Source organism: Entelurus aequoreus, linkage group LG05 (assembly GCF_033978785.1).
Source record: "Entelurus aequoreus isolate RoL-2023_Sb linkage group LG05, RoL_Eaeq_v1.1, whole genome shotgun sequence".
NCBI classification, from domain to species: Eukaryota; Metazoa; Chordata; class Actinopteri; order Syngnathiformes; family Syngnathidae; genus Entelurus; species Entelurus aequoreus.
In genome coordinates, this window is record NC_084735.1 from 8,752,140 (window position 1) to 8,773,314 (window position 21,175).

Consider the following 21,175-nt stretch of genomic DNA (forward strand, 5'->3'; position numbering starts at 1 on the left):
ATTACTCGAATGTTACTGTATTACTTAACTTTTACTCTAGTATTTAACGATAGTAGTACTTTAGCAAGTAATCCATTACTTGAATGTTACTGTTACCTAACCTTTACTCTAGTATTTAATGATAGAACTACTTTAGCAAGTAATCTATTACTCGAATGTTACTGTGTTACATAAATTTTACTCTAGTACTTAACGATAGAAGTACTTTAGCAAGTAATCTATTACTTGAATGTAACTGTGTTAGATAAACGTTACTCTAGTATTTAACGATATAGCTACTTTAGCTAGTAATCTATTACTTGAATGTTACTGTATTACTTAACTTTTACTCTAGTATTTAACGATAGTAGTACTTTAGCAAGTAATCTATTACTTGAATGTTACTGTTACCTAACCTTTACTCTAGTATTTAATGGTAGAACTATTTTAGCTAGTAATCTATTACTTGAATTTTACTCTGTCAGCTAACTTTTACTCTAGTATTTAATGATAGAAGTACTTTAGCAAGTAATCTATTACTTGAATGTAACTGTTACATAATTTTTACTCTAGTATTTAATTATATAATTACTTTAGCTAGTAATCTATTACTTGAACGTTACTGTATTACCTAACTTTTACTCCAGTATGCAATATATTACGCAATAATCCAACACAGTGTGACTGTTCAAACTGTGTGACAGTACACTATGAAATAAACCTTGTTGTTAATGAATACTTGTGCCTACTGTGCTTGAACGTAGTCATTGTGGAGAGTGTTTTCTGGGGCGGTACTTGGTTTGAGAACCACGGTTCTGGGTCCCTTTCACTGTCGAAACGTTGCGTTCAGGGACACTCCGGACTTGTTCTGTGCCTACGCGCGGCTGTGCTTCCGGGAGCTGGGCGAGCAGGTGAAGATGTGGATCACGCTCAACGAGCCCAACGACGAGATGGTGAGCTACCAGGAGGCCCACCAGATGCTGCGCGCCCACGCCCTGGCCTGGCGCGCCTACGACCGGGACTTCAGACCCGCGCAGGGCGGCCAGGTGGGTGCCCGTCCGGACCCGTCCGAGCGCCTCAAGGTCACCCGCCTCGCCCCCCTCAGGTGTCTCTGGCGCTGCACCTGGACTGGATGGAGCCCGCCTCCTCCTTCAGCCGCGAGGACGTGGAGCCGGCCCAGCGCGTGCTGGACTTCCGGGTGGGCTGGTTCGCCGAGCCGGTCTTCGGCAGCGGGGACTATCCTGCGGGGATGAGGAGCTGGCTGCGCCAACTCAACTCGCTGGAGTACGGACGCCTCACCACCAGGGGGCGTGTTTGCCTCCTCTTGACCCTCTTTGTGTTTGGTTCTGATCCAGACTGCCCGCCTTCAACCGGGACGACCAGCTGCTGGTCCGAGGGACCTACGACTTCTTGGCCATCAGCCACTTCAGCACCAAGCTGGTGACGCACGCCAAGGAGGACTCGTGAGTTTGTCATGTGACCTGCGCCCGCTTCCCGCTCCCTGGTGACGTGTGCACACGCAGGTACACCTACACCGCCATGCTGGAGGTCCAACACATGATCGACACCACCTGGATCATGTCGCCCAGGCCCGTGGTGCCCTGGGGGCTGAGGAAGGCGCTCAACTGGGTGAGAGCGCCGTACACCTGGCGCCCTCTGGTGGCCGAAGGAGTGACCTGCAGGGCATCAGTACTCCTCCAATACTGCAGGGAAATGTTTGAAAGATTATTGCCATAAACAACAATATTTAAATACAAAAACATAATATACTGCCATAGAAATAATATATTGCTGGAAAAAAACGTTTCATTTTTTTAACATGGCATAAAAACTCTATTAAATTAAATCAAACATAATATATTGCCGTAAAAGACAACAACAACAACATAATAGAAACACAATATATTTGTCAATAAATATAATGTTATATAGCCGGAAAAATACTTTATTTTTCAATTGAAAAACACTTTGCCATTAAAAACTATATTTTTTAATAAAAATATATTGACTTTAAAGTAATATATTTTACAATTAAAAAACAATATACTGCCATAAAAACACTTTATTTTTAAATCTAAAAAATATATAATGCCATTAAAACACTATTTTTTATTTTAAAAAACAGAATATAGTGCAATAGAAATACCCTTATTTAAATTAAAAAAGGTAACAATAACACTTTTTAATAATAAAAAACAACAATATGTTGCAATAAAAACAATATATTTGGTAATAAAATTATATATAGCTAAAAAAGTGTTTATTTTTTAATTAAAAAAGCATAACTTTTTTTTTTAAATTTATTAAAAAAACAATTTACTGCCATAAAGACAATATATTTGGCAATAATAATAATAAATGATAATATAAACCTGGAGAGAAAACAGTTCAATTAAAACACAATATGTTGGCATAAAAACACTATTTAAATTAAATCAAACATAATATATTGCCATAAAAACACGTTTTAGTAAAAAAAAAAAAAACATAATAGAAACACAATATATTTGGCAATAAAGATATTACATAGCCGGAAAAATACTTTATTTTTCAATTGAAAAACACTTTGCCATTAAAAACTATATTTTTTAATAAAAATATATTAACTTTAAAGTAATATATTTTACAATTAAAAAATATACTGCCATAAAAACACTTTATTTTTAAATATAAAAAATATATATTGCCATTGAAACACTATTTTGAATTTTGAAAAACATAGTATAGTGCAATAGAAAAACTTTTTTTTTTATTTAAAAAGATATTTTGCCACAAAAACACTTTTTAATTAAAAAAAAACATGTTGCAATAAAAACAATATATTTGGTAATAAAATAATATATAGCTAAAAAAAGTTTCTTTTTTAAGCATAACAGCTTTATTTTTTTACTGCCATAAAGACAATATATTTGGCAATAATAATAAATGATAATATATAGCTGTAAACAAAAAGTTCACCTAAAACACAATATGTTGGCATAAAAACACTATTTAAATAAAAAAAAACATAATATATTGCACTAAAACCACTGTATTTTTCTATTAAAATATATAATATACTGCCATGCAAAACAATATTTTTGGCAATAGAAATAATATATTGCTGGAAAAAGACTTTTCATTTTTTTTAACCTGGCTTAAAAACTGTATAATATTAAATTAAATCAAACATAATATATTGCCATAAAAACACGTTTTAGTAAAGAAAAAAAAACATAATAGAAACACAATATATTTGGCAATAAAGATATTACATATCCGGAAAAATACTTTATTTTTCAATTGGAAAACACTTTGCCATTAAAAACTATATTTTTTAATAAAAATATACTGACTTTAAAGTAATATATTTTACAATTAAAAAATATAGTGCCATAAAAACACTTTATTTTTAAATATAAAAAATATATATTGCCATTGAAACACTATTTTTAATTTTGAAAAACATAGTATAGTGCAATAGAAAAACTTTTTTTTTTATTTAAAAAGATATTTTGCCACAAAAACACTTTTTAATTAAAAAAAACCATGTTGCAATAAAAACAATATATTTGGTAATAAAATATAAAGCTAAAAAAAGAGTTTCTTTTTTAAGCATAACAGCTTGCCATCAAAACACTTTTTTTTAAATAATTTTTTTTTTTTTTACTGCCATAAAGACAATATATTTGGCAATAATAATAAATGATAATATATATCTGTAAACAAAAAGTTCACCTAAAACACAATATGTTGGCATAAAAACACTATTTAAATTAAAAAAAAACTAATATATTGCACTAAAACCACTGTATTTTTCTATTAAAATATATAATATACTGCCATGCAAAACAATATTTTTGGCAATAGAAATAATATATTGCTGGAAAAAGACTTTTCATTTTTTTAACCAGGCTTAAAAACTCTATAATATTAAATTAAATCAAACATAATATATTGCCATAAAAACACGTTTTAGTAAATAAAACAAAAAACATAATAGAAACACAATATATTTGGCAATAAAGATATTACATAGCCGGAAAAATACTTTATTTTTCAATTGAAAAACACTTTGCCATTAAAAACTATATTTTTTAATAAAAATATATTGACTTTAAAGTAATATATTTTACAATTAAAAAATATAGTGCCATAAAAACACTTTATTTTTAAATATAAAAAATATATATTGCCATTAAAACACTATTTTTAATTTTTAAAAACATAGTATAGTGCAATAGAAAAACTATTTTTTTTCAATTTAAAAAGATATTTTGCCACAAAAACACTTTTTGATTATAAAAAAACATGTTGCAATAAAAACAATATATTTGGTAATAAAATAATATATAGCTAAAAAAAGTTTATTTTTAAGCATAACAGCTTGCCATCAAAACACTTTTTTTTTTTTAAAAATTTTTTTTACTGCCATAAAGACAATATATTTGGCAATAATAATAAATGATAATATATATCTGTAAACAAAAAGTTCTCCTAAAACACAATATGTTGGCATAAAAACACTATTTAAAAAAAAAAAAAAAAAACATAATATATTGCAATAAAACCTCTGTATTTTTCTATTAAAATATATAATATACTGCCATGCAAAACGATATTTTTGGCTATAGAAATAATATATTGCTGGAAAAAGACAATTTTCACTAAAAAAAGATGTTGCCATAAAAACACTATAATATTAAATTAGAAAAAAACATAATATATTGCAATGAAAACACTATTTTATAGTTTAAGAAAAACATAATATATCACCATAGAAACAATATATTTGGCAATAAAATAATCATACATAGCCATAAAAACACTTTTTCCCTTATTAAATAAACAATATATATTGCCATTAAAACAACAAAATAAAACACCATTTTTTTAATTGAAAACTGATATTTTGCCACAAGGCATTGTTTTTATTTAAAAAAAACAACGATATACTGGCAAAAAAAACTATGTATTTGGCAATTAAAATTATATATAACCGGACTAACTATTTTTAAATTCAAAAAACCATTATGTTGCCATAAAACAATATTAAAACCATTATATTTTACACTTTAAAAACATGATATAATGCCATAAAAATCCTATATTTTCAAGTTAAAAAAACATTATAGTGATATAATACACTATTTTTTAAATACTGCTAAGAATTGTTTAGAAACAATAGTGTTGTTGTCAAGTCAATAATTGTTAAAAAATAAAGTCAATAATTGTTAAAAAAAATAAAGTCAATTATTGTTAAAAAATAAAGTCAATTATTGTTAAAAAATAAAGTCAATAATTGTTTAAAAATAAAGTCAATAATTGTTAAATATAAAGTCAATAATTGTTCAAAATAAAGTCAATAATTGTTCAAAATAAAGTCAATAATTGTTAAATATAAAGTCAATAATTGTTAAAAATAAAGTCAATAATTGTAAAAAAAAAATAAAGTCAATAATTGTTAAAAATGAAGTCAATAATTGTTAAAAAAAAATAAAGTCAATTATTGTTAAAAAATAAAGTCAATTATTGTTAAAAAATAAAGTCAATAATTGTTTAAAAATAAAGTCAATAATTGTTAAATATAAAGTCAATAATTGTTCAAAATAAAGTCAATAATTGTTAAATATAAAGTCAATAATTGTTAAATATAAAGTCAATAATTGTTAAATATAAAGTCAATAATTGTTAAAAATAAAGTCAATAATTGTAAAAAAAAAAAAGTCAATAATTGTTAAAAAATGAAGTCAATAATTGTTAAAAAATAAAGTCAATAATTGTTAAAAAAAACAAAGTCAATTTATGTTAAAAAAATAAAGTCAATTATTGTTAAAAAATAAAGTCAATAATTGTTAAAAAATAAAGTCAATTGTTTAAAAATAAAGTCAATAATTGTTCAAAATAAAGTCAATAATTGTTCAAAATAAAGTCAATAATTGTTAAATATAAAGTCAATAATTGTTAAATATAAAGTCAATAATTGTTAAAAAATAAAATAAAGTCAATAATTGTAAAAAATGAAGTCAATAATTGTTAAAAAATGAAGTCAATAATTGTTAAAAAATAAAGTCAATAATTGTTGAAATAAAAATAAAAGGTGTTGTTTCAGGTGAAAGAGCACTACCCTGACGTGTCGGTCTACGTGATGGCCAACGGCGTCCAGGAGGACCCGGCTCGCTTCAAAGACAGTCTGAGGGTCTTCTACCTCTACAACTACATCAACGAGGCCCTCAAAGGTGACATCATCACTACACACACATCTACCTCTACAACTACATCAATGAGGCCCTCAAAGGTGACATCATCACTACACACACATCTACTTGTACAACTGCATCAACGAGGCCCTCAAAGGTGACATCATCACTACACACACATCTACTTGTACAACTGCATCAACGAGGCCCTCAAAGGTGACATCATCAATACACACACATTTACTTGTACAACTGCATCAACGAGGCCCTCAAAGGTGACATCATCAATACACACACATTTACTTGTACAACTGCATCAACGAGGCCCTCAAAGGTGACATCATCGCCCTCTATTCACTACACACACACACCTGAGGTCAACCACCCCAACACACACAACCTGGTGACTTTTCACCTTTTTCTGCACAAACATGTTATTTACACCACAAGTACACCTTGTTGTGTTTTCATGGCTAAACCAATTATAGTGTTTTTATTTTATTTTTATTTACTTAATTTTTTTATTAAATCAACATAAAAACCCCAAGATACACTTACATTTAGTGTGTGTGCTGCTAGTCCACTAATAGTACTCACCTTTAACAGCTAATTTGACTCATTTTCATTCATTACTAGTTTCTATGTACCCGGTAACTGTTTTTATATTGTTTTATTTTATTTTTTATTTAAGAAAAATGTTTTTTTATTTATTTGTACTATTGTTTAGTTAAAATGTGGTGTTTTATGGTGTTGTGTAGTTTAAAATGTGGTGTTGTTTAGTCAAAATGTGGTGTTTTATGATGTAGTCAAAATGTGGTGTTTGATGGTGTTGCATTGTCAAAATGTGGTGTTGTGTAGTTAAAATGTGGTGTTTTATGGTGTTGTGTAGTTAAAATGTGGTGTTGTTTAGTTAAAATGTGGTGTTTTTATGGTGTTGTTAAAATGTGGTGTTGTTTAGTTAAAATGTGGTGTTTTATGGTGTTTTGTTGTTCAAATGTGGTGTTGTTTAGTTAAAATGTGGTGTTTTGTTGTTAAAATGTGGTGTTTTTATGGTGTTTTGTTGTTCAAATGTGGTGTTGTTTAGTTAAAATGTGGTGTTTTATGGTGTTGTGTTGTTAAAATGTGGTGTTTTATGGTTTGTTGTTAAAATGTAGTGTTGTTTAGTTAAAATGTGGTGTTGTTTAGTCAAAATGTGGTGTTTTATGATGTTGTAGTCAAAATGTGGTGTTTGATGTTGTTGCATTGTTAAAATGTTGTGTTTTTATGGTGTTGTGTAATTAAAATGTGGTGTTTTATGGTGTTATTTAGTCAAAATGTGGTGTTTTGTTGTTAAAATGTGGTGTTTTTATGGTGTTGTGTTGTTAAAATGTGTTGTTTAGTTAAAATGTGGTGTTTTATGGTGTTATGTTGTCCAAATGTGGTGTTTTATGGTGTTGTTAAAATGTGTTGTTTAGTTAAAATGTGTTTTTATGGTGTTGTGTTGTTAAAATGTGGTGTTTATGATGTTGTATAGTTAAAATGTGGTGTTTATGATGTTAAAATGTGGTGTTGTGTAGTTAAAATGTGGTGTTGTGTAGTTAAAATGTGGTGTTTATGTTAAAATGTGGTGTTTATGTTAAAATGTGGTGTTGTGTAGTTAAAATGTGGTGTTTTGTTGTTAAAATGTGGTGTTTTATGGTGTTTTGTTGTTAAAATGTTGTGTTTTAATGGTGTGTTGTCAAAATGTGGTGTTTTATGATGTTGTATAGTTAAAATGTGATGTGTAGTTAAAATGTGGTGTTTTATGGTGTTTTGTTATTAAAATGTGGTGTTGTTTAGTTAAAATGTGGTGTTTTGTTAAAATGTGGTGTTGTTTAGTTAAAATGTGGTGTTGTTTAGTTAAAATGTGGTGTTGTGTAGTTAAAATGTGGTGTTTTGTTGTTAAAATGTGGTGTTTTGTGTGTTGTGCTCACAGCGTTCACGGTGGACGGCGTGAAGTTGAAGGGTTACTTCGCCTACGCCCTGAGTGACCAGCGTGACCCGGGCTTCGGGCTGTACGGCCAGGTGCAGCAGGAAGTGGTGGTCAAAGCCTCGCTGGCCAACTATCGCAACATCATCCAACACAACGGCTTCCCCGTGCCGGGGGCGGCGGCCCAGACGTGTCCCGGCGGCGTCCCTCAGGGGTGTGCGGGCTGCAGCTGGCTGCTCAAGCGCCCCCTGGTGGGCTTCCTGGCGCTGGTGGTGTCGGTGGGGCTGGTGTCGCTGGGCCTGGTCCTCTACTACACCACCAGGAGACGCAAGGACGCGTACTGAGGGTGGAGTCTTGTGTGGATGTAGAAAAGAATAAAGCTGCTGCCAACAACACCCGGGTGTGTACTTTAATGTGTCATCAGAACATCATGGCGTCCAGACCGTCCTCCATGAACTTCTTGTAGATGGCCATGAACTTGGCGGTGAAGGCCTCCAGGTGGTAGATGGCCTTGCTGCCCAGCTGCAGGCGGTGCTCGTAGTACGCCGCCATGTGTGCCACCTCCGTCTTCAGCTGCCCGTCACAGTTGTTGAGCAGCTCCGTCACCAGACCCTGCGGGAGGGGGAGGGGCTCCTTTAATACCCACAAGTGTGTGTGTGTGTGTGTGTGTGTGTGTGTACACCTTCATGATGATGTCAGCAGGGATGCAGTGAGTCAGAAGCTCGTACAGCCGAGCTCGGACCTCCAACAGCCTGCAAGAGAAGATCCAATCAGAGTTTCAGGGTTTTCCTGCTTCCAAACTGCTGTCTCACCTCTGAGGACTCTGCTGGCTGACGATGGCGTTGGCCGTCTCTCGGAGGTACGCCTCCCAGTCCGTCTCAGGGACATCCTGGTCGGGTGAGAAGGGGTACCTGGGGGGACAAAGTACTTACTTTAGTTACGAGTATAAGGTACATTTATTTGTTGGCATTGAAAACGGCAACATTATCTAGAGGGAGTTTGGCTAAGTCCGCTCTCAGTGCTGCTGGAGTGATCGCCAGGTGCGAAGAGCCGCACAAAACCCGGCTGGATTCAGTCGGTGCCAAAAAAAAAAAAGGACCAGATTGTGTACACACCCTTAGTGATCACGTACGTGTTCATGAAAATAAGTTTGATACTGATTGGATCGACACATCCCTGCTAATAATGAACACACATCTTTAAATATATGAATAATGTTGTTAAAATGTGGTGTTTTATAGTGTTATGTTGTTAAAATGTGGTGTTTTATAGTGTTATGCTGTTAAAATGTGGTGTTTTTGTGGTTAAAATGTGGTGTTTTATAGTGTTATGTTGTTAAAATGTGGTGTTTTTGTGGTTAAAATGTGGTGTTTTATAGTGTTATGTTGTTAAAATGTGGTGTTTTATAGTGTTATGCTGTTAAAATGTGGTGTTTTATAGTGTTATGCTGTTAAAATGTGGTGTTTTATAGTGTTATGTTGTTAAAATGTGGTGTTTTATAGTGTTATGTTGTTAAAATGTGGTGTTTTTGTGGTGTTGCGTTGTTAAAATGTGGTGTTTTTGTGGTGTTGCGTTGTTAAAATGTGGTGTTTTATAGTGTTATGTTGTTAAAATGTGGTGTTTTATAGTGTTATGCTGTTAAAATGTGGTGTTTTATAGTGTTATGCTGTTAAAATGTGGTGTTTTATAGTGTTATGTTGTTAAAATGTGGTGTTTATGTGGTGTTGCGTTGTTAAAATGTGGTGTTTTATAGTGTTATGTTGTTAAAATGTGGTGTTTTATAGTGTTATGTTGTTAAAATGTGGTGTCTTTGTGGTGTTGCGTTGTTAAAATGTGGTGTTTTATAGTGTTATGTTGTTAAAATGTGGTGTTTTATAGTGTTATGCTGTTAAAATGTGGTGTTTTATAGTGTTATGTTGTTAAAATGTGGTGTTTTATAGTGTTATGCTGTTAAAATGTGGTGTTTTATAGTGTTATGTTGTTAAAATGTGGTGTTTTATAGTGTTATGCTGTTAAAATGTGGTGTTTTATAGTGTTATGTTGTTAAAATGTGGTGTTTTTGTGGTGTTGCGTTGTTAAAATGTGGTGTTTTATAGTGTTATGTTGTTAAAATGTGGTGTTTTTGTGGTGTTGCGTTGTTAAAATGTGGTGTTTTATAGTGTTATGTTGTTAAAATGTGGTGTTTTATAGTGTTATGTTGTTAAAATGTGGTGTTTTATAGTGTTATGCTGTTAAAATGTGGTGTTTTATAGTGTTATGCTGTTAAAATGTGGTGTTTTATAGTGTTATGTTGTTAAAATTGGTGTTTATGTGGTGTTGCGTTGTTAAAATGTGGTGTTTTATAGTGTTATGTTGTTAAAATGTGGTGTTTTATAGTGATATGTTGTTAAAATGTGGTGTTTTTGTGGTGTTGCGTTGTTAAAATGTGGTGTTTTAGTGTTATGTTGTTAAAATGTGGTGTTTTATAGTGTTATGTTGTTAAAATGTGGTGTTTTTGTGGTGTTATGTTGTTAAAATGTGGTGTTTTATAGTGTTATGTTGTTAATATGTGGTGTTTTATAGTGTATGTTGTTAAAATGTGGTGTTTTTATGGTGTTGTATTGTTAAAAAGTGGTGTTTTTGTAGTGTTGCATTGTTAAAATGTGGTGTTGCATTGTTAAAATGTGGTGTTTTATAGTGTTGTGTAGTTAAAAAGTGGTGTTTTATAGTGTTGTGTAGTTAAAATGTGGTGTTTTATGGTGTTGTGTAGTTAAATGTGGTGTTTTATAGTGTTGTGTAGTTAAATGTGGTGTTTTATAGTGTTGTGTAGTTAAATGTGGTGTTTTATAGTGTTGTGTAGTTAAAATGTGGTGTTTTATAGTGTTATGTAGTTAAAATGTGGTGTTTTATAGTGTTGCGGTGTTAAAATGTGGTGTTTTATAGTGTTATGTTGTTAAAATGTGGTGTTTTTATGGTGTTGTATTGTTAAAAAATGGTGTTTTTGTAGTGTTGCATTGTTAAAATGTGGTGTTGCATTGTTAAAATGTGATGTTTTTATGGTGTTGTGTAGTTAAATGTGGTGTTTTATAGTGTTGTGTAGTTAAAAAGTGGTGTTTTATAGTGTTGTGTAGTTAAAATGTGATGTTTTATGGTGTTGTGTAGTTAAAATGTGGTGTTTTATGGTGTTATTGTAGTTAAAATGTGTTTTTTTATGGTGTTGCGTAGTTAATGTGGTGTTTTATGGTGTTGTGTTGTTAAAATATGGTGTTTTATGGTGTTGTGTAGTTCAAGTGTGGTGTTTTATGGTGTTATTGTAGTTAAAATGTGTTTTTTTATGGTGTTGTGTTGTTAATGTGGTGTTTTATGGTGTTGTGTTGTTAAAATGTGGTGTTTTATGGTGTTGTGTAGTTCAAGTGTGGGGTTTTATGGTGTTGTTAAAATGTGGTGTTTTATATTGTTGTGTAGTTCAAATGTGGTGTTGCATAGTTCAAATGTGGTGTTTTTTACTGGGGTGATGTCACTTCCTGGGGTGTAAAAGAAGCGGGTTGTGGACTCACTGCTGCACCCTGCAGGCCTCGCACATCAGCAGCGCCTTGCGGAGATTACGACCAGACTTCTGGCTGATGCGCTGGGCCAAGTCTGGCGGCAGGAGCAGACCCTCTTTCTTGCACACCGCCGTCAGGACCTGGCACACCTGGAGACCACCACCAAGGTGTGGTTAGGGGATAAAGGGAGCGTGGCGGCGGGCGCTACCTGCTCGGTGCTGGGCAGGGGGACTCTGACGGCCAGGCAGCGGCTCCTGATGGGCCCGATGACCTTGGAGGTGGAGGTGGAGCAGAGGATGAGGCGGCAGGTGAACATGTACTTCTCCATGGTGCGCCGCAATGCATGCTGGGCGTCCTTGGTCAGCCGGTCCACCTCCGTCAGCAGCACCACTGGGAAGAACCGCCCACGTTAGCCCCGGGTCTACAGCCGGCCGGAGCCACTGCTCACCTTTGAAATCTCTCTGCGTGCTGGACTGGATCTGCTGGGACTGGGCCACCGTCTTGATCAGCTCCTGGATGACCACGCGGTCCTGATTGCCGGCATCGCTACAAAGCACACCACAACAATGTATAGTACTGTGTAGGCCATGTTGTCTAACCAGGAAGTAGCTGAATGTGTTATGTTGCGCCCTACAAAGTGTGTTATGGTCCTGATTGCCAGCATCGCTACAAAGCACACCACAACAATGTATAGTACTGTGTAGGCCATGTGGTCTAACCAGGAAGTAGCTGAACATGTTATGTTGCGCCCTACAAAGTGTGTTATGGTCCTGATTGCCGGCGTCGCTACGAAGCACACAATAACAATGTATAGTACTGTGTAGGCCATGTTGTCTAACCAGGAAGTAGCTGAATGTGTTATGTTGCGCCCTACAAAGTGTGTTATGGTCCTGATTGCCAGCATCGCTACGAAGCACACCACAACAATGTATAGTACTGTGTAGGCCATGTTGTCTAACCAGGAAGTTGCTGAACGTGTTATGTTGCGCCCTACAAAGTGTGCTATGCTCCTGATTGCCGGCATCGCTACGAAGCACAGCACAACAATGTATAGTACTGTGTAGGCCATGTTGTCTAACCAGGAAGTAGCTGAATGTGTTATGTTGCGCCCTACAAAGTGTGTTATGGTCCTGATTGCCGGCATCGCTACAAAGCACACCACAACAATGTATAGTACTGTGTAGGCCATGTTGTCTAACCAGGAAGTAGCTGAACGTGTTATGTTGCGCCCTACAAAGTGTGCTATGCTCCTGATTGCCGGCATCGCTACGAAGCACACCACAACAATGTATAGTACTGTGTAGGCCATTTTGTATACATGGCAGAAGTGTGTAATTTAGGGATTTTTTTTGTTGCGCCCTAAAAAGTGTTATTACTGTAAATATTGTGCTCACTACGCACCAGCTGTTGGTGCGTTGTAACGTGCATCTTAGTTGGAGTTTTCATTAACAAATCGCCATGTAAAATCACTAATGCTAACCGGTAGCATGTCAATAGCAAAGCCAGTGTATATTAGCATTAAGCTATCGCATATTAGGAAAAGTACTTGCTTTACTTACGTTTATAAAGTCCATTTATTTCTTGGCATTGAAAACTGCAACATTATCTAGAGGGAGTTTGGCTAAGTCCGCTCTCAGTGCTGCTGGAGTGATCACCAGGTGCGGAGAGTCACGCAAAACCCGGTTGGATTCAGCCGGTGCCAAAAAAAAAGAAAAAAGTACCAGATTGTGTACACACCCTAGTGATCATGTACGTGTTCATGAAAATAAGTTTGATGCTGATTGGATCGACACATCCCTGCTAATAATGAACACACATCTTTAAATATATGAATAATGTTGTTAAAATGTGGTGTTTTATAGTGTTATGTTGTTAAAATGTGGTGTTTTATAGTGTTATGTTGTTAAAATGTGGTGTTTTATAGTGTTATGTTGTTAAAATGTGGTGTTTTACAGTGTTATGTTGTTAAAATGTGGTGTTTTATTGTGTTATGTTGTTAAAATGTGGTGTTTTATAGTGTTATGTTGTTAAAATGTGGTGTTTTACAGTGTTATGTTGTTAAAATGTGGTGTTTTATTGTGTTATGTTGTTAAAATGTGGTGTTTTATAGTGTTATGTTGTTAAAATGTGGTGTTTTATAGTGTTATGTTGTTAAAATGTGGTGTTTTATAGTGTTATGTTGTTAAAATGTGGTGTTTTATAATGTTATGTTGTTAAAATGTGGTGTTTTATTGTGTTATGTTGTTAAAATGTGGTGTTTTTGTGGCGTTGCGTTGTTAAAAAGTGGTGTTTTTGGGGTGTTGCGTTGTTAAAATGTGGTGTTTTATAGTGTTGCATTGTTAAAATGTGGTGTTTTATAGTGTTGCATTGTTAAAATGTGGTGTTTTATAGTGTTATGTTGTTAAAATGTGGTGTTTTATAGTGTTATGTTGTTAAAATGTGGTGTTATTGGGGTGTTGCGTTGTTAAAATGTGGTGTTTTTGGAGTGTTGCGTTGTTAAAATGCGGTGTTATTGGGGTGTTGCGTTGTTAAAATGTGGTGTTATTGGGGTGTTGCGTTGTTAAAATGTGGTGTTTTTGGGGTGTCGCATTGTTAAAATGTGGTGTTATTGGGGTGTTGCGTTGTTAAAATGTGGTGTTATTGGGGTGTTGCATTGTTAAAATGTGGTGTTATTGGGGTGTTGCATTGTTAAAATGTGGTGTTATTGGGGTGTTGCATTGTTAAAATGTGGTGTTTTATAGTGTTGCGTTGTTAAAATGTGGTGTTATTGGGGTGTTGCATTGTTAAAATGTGGTGTTATTGGGGTGTTGCATTGTTAAAATGTGGTGTTATTGGGGTGTTGCATTGTTAAAATGTGGTGTTTTTGGAGTGTTGCGTTGTTAAAATGTGGTGTTTTTGGGGCGTTGCATTGTTAAAATGTGGTGTTATTGGGGTGTTGCATTGTTAAAATGTGGTGTTATTGGGGTGTTGCATTATTAAAATGTGGTGTTATTGGGGTGTTGCGTTGTTAAAATGTGGTGTTTTTGTAGTGTTGCATTGTTAAAATGTGGTGTTTTATAGTGTTGCGTTGTTAAAATGTGGTGTTATTGGGGTGTTGCATTGTTAAAATGTGGTGTTTTTGGGGTGTTGCGTTGTTAAAATGTGGTGTTATTGGGGTGTTGCGTTGTTAAAATGTGGTGTTTTTGGGGTGTTGCATTGTTAAAATGTGGTGTTTTATAGTGTTATGTTGTTAAAATGTGGTGTTTTTGTGGTGTTGCGTTGTTAAAATGTGGTGTTATTGGGGTGTTGCGTTGTTAAAATGTGGTGTTTTTGGGGTGTTGCATTGTTAAAATGTGGTGTTGCGTTGTTAAAATGTGGTGTTTTTGGGGTGTTGCATTGTCAAATGTGGTGTTTTTGTAGTCTTGCATTGTTAAAATGTGGTGTTTTTGTGGTGTTGCATTGTTAAAATGTGGTGTTTTTTAGTGTTGTGTAGCTAAAATGTGATGTTTTATGGTGTGTAGTTAAAATGTGATGTTTTATGGTGTTGTGTAGTTAAAATGAGGTGCTTTATGGTGTTGAATTGTTCAAATGTGGTGTTGAATTGTTAAAATGTGGTGTTTTTATGGTGTTGAATTGTTAAAATGTGGTGTTTTTATGGTGTTGCATTGTTAAAATGTGGTGTTTTTATGGTGTTGAATTGTTAAAAAGTGGTGTTTTTGTGGTGTTTAATTGTTAAAATGGGGTGATTTTGTGGTGTTGAATTGTTAAAATGTGGTGTTTTTGTGGTGTTGAATTGTTAAAATGTGGTGTTTTTATGGTGTTGCATTGTTAAAATGTGGTGTTTTTATGGTGTTGAATTGTTAAAAAGTGGTGTTTTTGTGGTGTTGAATTGTTAAAATGTGGTATTTTTGTGGTGTTGTGTAGTTAAAATGTGTTGTTTTTGTGTTGTACATGTTAAAATGTGGGATTTTATGGTGTTGTTAAAGTGTGGTGTTTTATAGTGTTATGTTGTTAAAATGTGGCGTTTTATGGTGTTAGGTTGTCAAAATGCGGTGTTTTTGTGGTGTTGTGTAGTTAAAATGTGGTGTTTTATGGTGTTGTGTAGTTGAAATGTGTTGTTTTTGTGTTGTACATGTTAAAATGTGGAATTTTATGGTGTTGTTAAAATGTGGTGTTTTATAGTGTTATTTTGTTAAAATGTGGTGTTTTATGGTGTTGTGTTGTTAAAATGTGGTGTTTTATGGTTTTGTGTAGTTAAAATGTGGTGTTGCATTGTTAAAATGTGGTGTTTTATGGTGTTGTGTAGTTAAAATGTGGTGTTTTATGGTGTTATGTAGTTAAAATGTGGTGTTATGTAGTTAACACCCCTAGTGATCACGTACGTTTTCATAAAAATAAGTTTGATACTGATTGGGGGCCGATGGATCGGCACATCTCTGCAAATAATGAACCAAAACACAAAGATTGGTCTTCAAATATATGAATAATGTTAAATTGCCCCCCACCTCAGAGTGAAACACCACCATTTACCATAATGAATAATCGTCATTAATCATCTGTAATGATCAAAAATCTCCCTGGTTATTATCTTGGCCAAAACTGTGCAGTCCTGAGTAGTGGATTACCTGGCGTTGACCTCCAAGTGGTAGTTGCTGGCTATGGTGTTGATCTCAATCTTCTTCTTGGAGGGGGCCTGCACACAACAACACCACACCTGAAGGTCTGTTGACATGATTTCATGCAGAATCCATTATCCACAAGGTTGTGTACGCTACATTTCTGCGTGGAGCGATGCTATCGATATTCGTATTGATTCGCCCACGTTAGTTCACTGCAGTTAACGTTCAAACCGGAAGTAAACAGGAAGTGGTTGGGTGTACAATCCTTGTGAGGGAAATATAGAAAACCTACAACAATAAATATAAAGGTGTTATTAAGAGGACTAGTAGTTACCACTATAGTTTGGTGCTCGATGCGCAGTTTCTCCACACCAGCTCCATAAAGCTCCCTCAGCAGGCACATGATGCGGGTCTTCTTTCCTGCTCCTGAAGGACCATAGACCAGCAAGTGTGGGAAGTCGCCACGTTGAACCTGGAACACAATTTGTCAGAATAATTTATCACAAAACTTTGTGTAACATTGAGTTCAGCTCGCCCTGCGAGAGGACAAAAGCTGTCTTTGATCCTACCAAGCAGAAGGCTTGTAAAACTCTGCTGTGTAGGATGGGAGGCGACATGAAGGTGTGGGTTTCTTTGATGTATTTTAATCCACAGGAAGAAGTTGTCTTGACCCGAGCTCTACAAAGCGGAGAGGAAGCAGAACCTGACTCCCCTCCAGGCACCTCTTCTTTTAACTGTTTTGTAACCAAAGGCGATGGCTGTTTACGACCCCCCTCCCTTAGAAACAGCTGTTGCCATGTAATCAGGGAAAGTCCAAATAAAAGAGGAGGCGTACAATCTTTCATCAGAGCGTGGGACGACACTGTGCAAGGGTACAGTGCCTACGCGTTTCTCCTCAATTGAGCTGAATTGAATTCTGTCTGTTTAATTCCTTGCTTCTTGTCTTGTTTAATAGAGGTCATCAGTTTTTGAACCTGACACAATTGATAATGGTAATATTAATAATAATAATAACTGTGATGTTATGAGCTAGGGAATATAAGAACTACACTACCCAGCATGCAATAGTAGTGATGAGCCTGCGCGGTAGCCCCGTTGAAGGAGGTTGTATGTCGCCATGCCGGCAGCTAGAATTGTGGTTATGAGCACGCTGCATTTATTACAATTAGACAGACAACACAATAACTAGACAATTCCCGCAAAAAATTTTGATGGGCCTGCTATATGTGCCACGGACCTCTGTCCGGGGGTCACCAGAAGCCGTCGTACTTATTAGATGGTGCCAAGTGTCCGAATCTGTGAGTTTTAGGTGTAACTGTACAAAACTAGCCACAGAGCTAGCCTATAACAGTAGCATGTTTACATAAAAATTCTGACACTTAGCATTTGTGCTAACAATAGCATGGTAACTGTCAGCATGTTTCATATACCAAGTTATACAACTCAATGGTGTATGGCTACGGAAATAAAAAAAAAATAAGTGTAAAAAATTGATTTAAAAAATGTTAGCATGAATTGATTAACGTGGACCCCGACTTAAACAAGTTGAAACACGTATTAGGGTGTTACCATTTTGTGGTCAATTGTGCGGAATACTTACTGTACTGTGCAATCTACTAATAAAAGTTTCAATCAATCAATCAAGCAAGCCTAAGTTAGCTTGCTAGCATGCAAACAGTTAACAAGTGTCACATGCCAAGTTAAATGACTCTGGGCTAAACGGTAGCAAAAGTAGCTCAAAAAGTTAGCACGCTAATGTGAGCATGCTAGCAAGCTAACTTAAGCATGCCAATAGTTAGCTTGTGTGACAAACCGAGTAATATGACTCTAAGGTGTAATTAGAGAAAAAAAAGTTAGCACTTTAATGTTAGCATGCTAACATAAGCATGCTAGCAGTTGATTGATTGATTGAAACTTTTGTTAGTAGATTGCACAGTACAGTACATATTCCGTACAATTGACCACTAAATGGTAACACCCGAACAGAGGTGGGTAGTAACGCGCTACATTTACTCCGTTGCATCTACTTGAGTAACTTTTGGGATGAGAAGAAACGCTACTTTTACTCCTCTCCATTTATCTACATTCAGCTCGCTACTCGCTACTGATTTTTATCGATCTGTTAATGCACGCTTTGTTTGTTTTGGTTTGTCAGACAGACCTTCAAAGTGTTTCACCAATCAAATGCAGTCACTGGTGACGTTTGACTCCGTTTCACCAGTCAAACAGACCCGGCAAAACAACAAGCTTAAGCTTACATGAACTCAACGTCAAAATTGAGGAAGCACATGGCGGTAAGTAACGTTAATAGATATTTTGGCTGTCACCGTAGGCTGATGTTAGCTTCCCCGCTATGAATCACTGTCAAATGTACATCGTGTGGGGACATTTATTAACGCACTGCAGCCTCATAGACAGACATGCACACACACACACACACACACACACACACACACACACACACACACACACACACACACACACACACACACACACACACACACACACACACACACACACACACACACACACACACACACACACACACACACACACACACACACACACACACACAGTCGCACACACACTCACGCATGCATAGAAACACCAATCAGAAGTGCACAGTGTGTTCCCAGGTGCAGCCCACACCTATCAGTTTATGGTTTGCGTAAAGGCTAACTTGTTATTTTCCTTTGTAATCTCTGCCTACTGAGCCTATGGTGCTGTTAAGTTATTGTGGCTCAATTTGCTTTAATTTGTTTTATGTTAATGTATTATTATTTAATATATATTATTGTTTTAGTTGCTTAAGAGATATTCCTGGCTCTGAATTTGCTCATTGCTATTTTTTATGTTTTTGTGCATTATTTGTTGCCGTCATCATTAAACAAACAGGTTACTTATCAGTTACTCAGTACTTGAGTAGTTTTTTCACAACATACTTTTTACTTTTACTCAAGTGAATATTTGGGTGACTACTCTAGGGCTGCAACTAACGATTAATTTTATAATCGATTAATCTGTCGATCATTACTTCGATTAATCGATTAATAATCGGATGAAAGATACAAACTAAATTTCTATTCTTTCCAGTATTTTATTGAAAAAAACAGCATACTGGCACCATACTTATTTTGATTATTGTTTCTCAGCTGTTTGTACATGTTGCAGTTAATAAATAAAGGTTTATTTTAATTTTAAAAAAAATTAAAAATAATAAATACAAAAAATTGCCTCTGCGCATGTGCATAGCATAGATCCAACGAATCGATGACTAAATTAATCGTCAACTATTTTTATAATCGATTTTAATCGATTTAATCGATTAGTTGTTGCAACCCTAGACTACTCCTTACTTTTACTTGAGTAATAAATCTCAAAAGTAACAGTACTCTTACTTGACTACAATTTCTGGCTACTCTACCCACCTCTGCACCCGAATAAGTTTTTCAACTTGTTTAAGTCGGGGTCCATGTTAATCAATTCATGGTAGTTAACAAGTGTCACATACTAAGTTATATGACTCGAAGGTAAACGGTTGCAAAATTTGCTCCAAAAGCTAGCACTTTAATGTTAGCATGCTAACATGCTAACGTAAAACATGCGTACAGTTAGCATGTTCCAAATACCAGAAAGTATAGCTGAGCTACAAGAGGAAGGTCATCTCGCAGGTTGGAGCATTTCTGCTGGAAATATTCGCCATTATAAAAAAGGCGCGTACCTAATCAATGGGCCCATGGCAATTAGTTTTCGGAATGGCGTTGCCATGGTAAGACGAAATGTACCCCACTTGAAGTACCGCCCTTGCCCTCACCGAGACCTTTCCGACGGTATGACACATGTGGGGGTTTGTTGGTTGGTTCGTCTCGTATTAATAAGCGCAAGAGAAACAGGACTAGTACAAGTTGAAGTATGAGCGAGAATAATATGGGCCTGCTTGCATTGCAGCAGGCCCATAATAAGGGTAAGGTTGAGAGTGGGATTACAAAATAAAAGTCTTTAGTGTATAATGAATTACAATGAATTGATTAACGTGGACCCCGACTTAAACAAGTTGAAAAACTTATTGGGGTGTTACCATTTAGTGGTCAATTGTACGGAATATGTACTGTACTGTGCAATTTACTAATACAAGTTTCAATCAATCAATCAAAATACCGTGTTAGCCATGGACTCGGCTAGCGATGCTAACGCTAGCAACATGTCGCTTCTATCTCTCTTGCATTCTCTCTCACCAGGTTTTTCAGCTGACTCGCTTGTTCTTTGTGATAGTCCAGTTTCCCCAAAGACGTGGGTCGGTACTTGTCCACCCACAGACTCATTTTGTCGTCACTTTGAGTGGAGCGGGTTGAGGTTTCTTTCGCGTTGACCGGAAGCTGCTCTTTCCCGCGGAATTGTTTGTTATTTAATGTCGCCGGCGGCCAAGCCGATGCTACTTCCGCCCTGGCTACGGAAAGTCAAAAGGGTAAAACGAAATAAAGACGGAGAACGTGATACAATTACATTATTAATTGTTTTTAGAGTATATGTCGCCTATACTGTATACAACTACAAAATAACAAACACGGAGGGTCCAGTTTTACACAAGGACCACTTTTTATTTCGTTTATTTTCAAAACTCCGTTCCACCACAATGTGTCACCACTTCCGCGCTTAGCGCCTTCAAAATAAGAGCTCAAGGCATATACTGTATAACAGCTTATAACAGGAAGTTATCAACACAAAGAGGCAAGTCCATAAAAATAGGTTACATTAGAAATCAAAATGAGAATAACCTGATTAGACATGAGTCGTTACTTTTAAAAGACCGGCTCATTGTTATAGTTTTTTTATATCAAGGAAACAATCATTACAAGGTGCACTCAGCTAGATCAGAATAATTTAAATTTACACAAATATTACTCCATTGGTGGGGAATATTCTGAAATATTGGCTATAATTATATTT

The 21,175-nt window shown here is 35.3% G+C and overlaps 2 protein-coding genes across 2 annotated transcripts in view; one reads left to right on the forward strand and one right to left on the reverse strand.

Annotated features, from left to right (window-relative positions):
- kl (klotho) overlaps positions 1-8,518 on the forward strand; it is a 30,731-nt gene extending 22,213 nt beyond the window's left edge. Inside the window, exons 8-13 of the mRNA XM_062046969.1 lie at positions 830-1,025; positions 1,085-1,263; positions 1,335-1,442; positions 1,503-1,608; positions 6,071-6,197; positions 8,113-8,518. Coding sequence (XP_061902953.1) covers positions 830-1,025; positions 1,085-1,263; positions 1,335-1,442; positions 1,503-1,608; positions 6,071-6,197; positions 8,113-8,450 — 1,054 coding nt within the window. The 3' untranslated portion in view covers positions 8,451-8,518. The remainder of the gene's footprint in view (positions 1-829; positions 1,026-1,084; positions 1,264-1,334; positions 1,443-1,502; positions 1,609-6,070; positions 6,198-8,112) is intronic.
- rfc3 (replication factor C (activator 1) 3) lies at positions 7,934-20,648 on the reverse strand. Its single transcript, XM_062046970.1, has 9 exons — positions 20,464-20,648; positions 16,563-16,700; positions 16,235-16,302; positions 12,079-12,176; positions 11,839-12,020; positions 11,643-11,779; positions 8,919-9,017; positions 8,789-8,858; positions 7,934-8,718 (listed from the first exon to the last, which is right to left on the reverse strand). The coding sequence occupies exons 1-9, from the start codon at positions 20,548-20,550 to the stop codon at positions 8,527-8,529; spliced, it is 1,071 nt and encodes a 356-aa protein (XP_061902954.1). The 5' UTR covers positions 20,551-20,648; the 3' UTR covers positions 7,934-8,526.
- Between the last annotated feature and the right edge of the window lie 527 nt (positions 20,649-21,175).

What these genes read in the sequence shown, in the direction of transcription:
- rfc3 (XM_062046970.1), bottom strand. Translation starts at nt 20,550, where the DNA reads ATGAGTCTGTGGGTGGACAAGTACCGACCCACGTCTTTGGGGAAACTG. An exon ending in CGAGTCAGCTGAAAAACCTG is followed by an intron (nt 16,701 to 20,463) that starts GTGAGAGAGAAT and finishes ATTGTGTTCCAG; the next exon opens with GTTCAACGTGGCGACTTCCC. An exon ending in CACGCAGAGAGATTTCAAAG is followed by an intron (nt 12,021 to 12,078) that starts GTGAGCAGTGGC and finishes GGTTCTTCCCAG; the next exon opens with TGGTGCTGCTGACGGAGGTG.